General features: G+C 39.7%; 1 protein-coding gene across 1 annotated transcript; it reads left to right on the forward strand.

Moving 5' to 3' along the window:
- Positions 1-469: 469 nt before the first annotated feature.
- LOC109011999 lies at positions 470-1585 on the forward strand. Its single transcript, XM_018993450.1, has 4 exons — positions 470-799; positions 875-1091; positions 1298-1362; positions 1493-1585. Exons 1-4 carry the CDS (start codon positions 470-472, stop codon positions 1583-1585), a joined length of 705 nt encoding a protein of 234 aa, XP_018848995.1.
- The last annotated feature ends 2359 nt before the right edge of the window (positions 1586-3944 follow it).

Consider the following 3944-nt stretch of genomic DNA (forward strand, 5'->3'; position numbering starts at 1 on the left):
AGAAGTATGTCAAAAACGGTTAGCTCGAGTCAGCTCAGATCATTATCCTATTCTACTAGATTGTGGGGGCATTCACAGGGGTCGCTGGTACTTCAAGTTTAAAAACATGTGACTAATAGCGGATGGGTTTGTAGAGATGGTGCGTGCTTGGTGGTCATTGTATCAGTTTACTGGCACTCCAAGTTTTATTCTTACAGGTAAGCTGAAGGCTCTAAAACAAGACCTGAAGAAGCGGAACTTGGAAGTTTTTGGCCATATTGACAATCAGAAGTCTACCATTTTGGAAGAATTGCAGGAGTTAAAGGGAAGGGAATTATTGGGAGATACCTCGAAGGAGGTGCTATTGAGGAAGGGCACGGTTATGGCAAATTTGGAGAGGATTTTGTTGCCGGAGGAGACTTCATGGCCTCAAAAATCCAGGGCCCTCTGATTGAAAAAAGATGATAAGTCTACGAAGTACTTTCACAAAATGGCTAATTCACATCGTAGCAGTAACGCTATTGAGTCGCTACATTCAGGTACTCAGGTGCTATCTTCTCCTCTCAAACTACAAAACCATATTGTGCATCATTATAAGACCCTTATCATAGAACCAGCTTGCTGGAGGCCGAAGCTTGATGCCTTGTCCTTTGAGGCAATTGACTCTCAGAGTATGAGTGTTTTGGAGAGACCTTTTGATGAAGATGAGATCTACAAGGTCATCTCTGGTATGGCTAAGGATAAAGCATCAAGCCCAGATGATTTTTCAATGGGTTTCTTTCAAAGTTGTTGGGACATCATGACAGGTGATGTTATGCAGGTCTTTATTGAATTTCACTCTTTTCAAGAGTTTGAAAAATCTCTTAATACGACATTCATTGCTCTCATTCCCAAGAAACACAAGGCTTCAATTATTGAGGATTTTCGCCTTATAAGCCTATTAAGTGGTGTATACAAGATTATTTCGAAGGTTCTTGCCAATCGGTTAAGCCCTGTATTGGAACATATTATTTCCAAGCCTCAGAACGCATTTCTTCGTAGGAGACAAATTCTTGACTCAGTACTCATTGCAAATGAGTGCTTGGACCATAGATTGCGGGAGGGAGGTTCAGGTATTTTTTGCAAGCTTGTCATGGAGAAGGCCTTTTATACCTGCTTGGGAGGTGTGGCATTGGTGATAGGTGGATTTCCTAGATGCTTCAATGTATTTCTATTGCCCGGTTCTCTGTTCTAGTTAATGGTGCACCTGCTAATTTTTTGTATAGATCCTGAGGTTAGCGACAAGGAGATCTTCTATCTCCTCTTTTGTTTGTTATAGTTATGGAGGCTTTTAGCCAGATGGTGCAAGCCGCTGTTGGTGGAGGTTTCTTACATGGTTTCCAGGTGAGCAATGGCACTGGTGGCTCTATTATCATCTCACACATTTTATTTGCAAATGATACTTTACTCTTTTGTGACGTGGATAATAGCCAGATCCAAACTCTATGAGCATTGTTACTTTACTTTGAAGCAGTGTCAAGGCTTAAGTGAATCTTGGTACGTCCAAGATGGTTCCGGTGGGTGTGGTCTCAAATATCCTCAGTTTAGCAAGCCTTTTGGATTGTAAGGTGTCCTCTTTGCCAATGAAATATCTGGGACTTCCGTTGAGAGCAACTTTTAAGGCTAGAGCTATATGAGATGGGGTGGTGGAGAAGATAGAGAAAATGTTGGCTGGTTGGAAACGGGTGTATTTATCAAAAGGGGGTCATCTCATCCTTATTAAGAGCACCCTTACTAACCTCCCCACATATTTTTTATCTATGTTTCCTATGTTTGCGGGGGTGGTGAACAGAACTGAGAAACTCTTTAGGGCGTTCTTATGGGGGGCATGGGGGAGGAGAAGAAATTACATCTGGTTAGACAGTATGTGCTCTAGTTGTGTATGGGGGATTGGGAGTGTGTAACTTGAGAACTTTTAATAAAACCTTATTGGGGAAATGACTATGGAGATATCACTCGGATGGAGGATCACTGTGGAAGGAAATTATCGACGCTAAATATGGAGCTGCTTGGGGTGGTTGGTGCTCCAACAAAGTGAGAGGGGGGGTATAGTGTGGGTTTATGGAAGTTTATAAGGAATGGGTGGCCATGCTTTGAAAAATAGATTCGCTTTGTAGCCGGAGAAGGCAATCGAACCAGTTTTTGGCAGGACATGTGGTGTGGAGATCATGCATTGAAAAGGGCTTTTCCAGCTCTCTATTGTATTACAGCTAATAGGGAGGCTTCAGTGGTAGACATGCGGCTATTTTCTCACGGTTCTCATCACTGGAATATTCTTTTTTAGTAGGGATTTTCACGATTTGGAATTATCGATTGTATCAGTTTTTTTCAGCATACTATACTCCATGGGGACTCCTAGGGCACAACGTGATAGATTGAAGTAGAGGTCTAATAATCACAAGAAATGTACAGTTAAGGCATACTATGAAATTTTGTCAACACAAGATCATACTCCATTCCCTTGGAAGAATATTTAGAGGTCTCATGTACCTTCTAAAGTAGTATTTTTTGTATGGAATATCGCTCTTAGGAAGATCTTGACCATGGACAATCTGAGGAAGAGGGGATGTATAGTGATGGATTGGTGTTGTATGTGTAAAAAGAATGAAAAATCTGTGGATCACATCTTACTGCATTGTAAGGTAACAAGTGTTGTGAGATAAGATCTTTCAAAGAGTTGATGTTGCTTGGGTTATGCCTTTGAGGGTGGTGGATTTGTTGGGTTGTTGGAGGAAGATGCAAGGCTATCATCAAGTGGTAGCAGTGTGGAAGATGATTCAGTTGTGTGTCATGTGGTGTATTTGGTCAAAAAGGAATGCGTGTTACTTTGAAGATAAGGAACGCACAATGGTAGAGCTGAAGAATTTTTTTCTCCGCACTTTACTGCTTTGGTTTTCTGCTATTGTACTAAATGGGGACAATGTTCATGATTTCTTGTCTTTAATTTATCGCTCTTAGAATGTATTTTGGTGTTCTTCTGTATACCTCATGTGTACACGGGCTATGCCTATTTCATTCATATCAATAATATTTATCTCTTATAAAAAAATGATCAAAACATGTTGTCTTCCACTCTGAAGAAGATCATAATTAATTTCTTGATTGAGATATAAACAATTTGGATGGAACACAAGACAGGGGATTGGATGGCCATAGACTGAGTAGGTGCTTGGGGTGTTGGGGCAAGGAGCCTCTCACCCCTAATAGCTTTCCCCTACTTAGATTGCTTACAATTGGTGGCTCCTAAAATATAAAAGCTTTCTTGATTAAAATAGGCATTGCAAGATAATTGTCTATGCATATGTGTATCTGTATGCATATTTGGTCGAACCATTATTAAGGAATATCATGACTATTATGCATATAGACAAAAAATATTTGTGGGGTGCACCTAAAAATGTTGTTTTCACATCCCCTCTTATGAATACCCACTGTGTCCACAAGAAAGAGGCCTTACGTAAGCTATGAATACCCAAACCTTCAAATAATTCATAATATCCCTACCTGGCAGCTTGGAAAAGGACATATTTATCTAAAGCAGGTAGGATTACTCTTATAAAGAGTACTCTTTCTAATATCCCTACCTACTTTCTTTCTATATTCCCTTTACCAGTTGGTGTGGCCAATCCTATTGAAAAATTGTATAGAGATTTTTTGTGGGGAGGCTTGGGAGAGGACACTAACTACGGATACGTTTGGGTAGTGAGAATACCTGAGAAGTGTTAAGAATGTTTGTGAATAGTTATGAGTAGAGATTGGAGTGAGTTTGTGGGTCCCATTGAAAGTATTTTAAGTTGTTTGGATGTATGAAGTATGTTGAGTTGTTGGCTTTTGGATAGGTAGTTGAAAAATGTGTGGGTCCCATAAATATTATAGTAATCTTATTTTTAATAATAAATATTATAGTGATTTAATTTTATTTTTAT

Source organism: Juglans regia, chromosome 5, assembly GCF_001411555.2.
Source record: "Juglans regia cultivar Chandler chromosome 5, Walnut 2.0, whole genome shotgun sequence".
Lineage (NCBI taxonomy): Eukaryota > Viridiplantae > Streptophyta > Magnoliopsida > Fagales > Juglandaceae > Juglans > Juglans regia.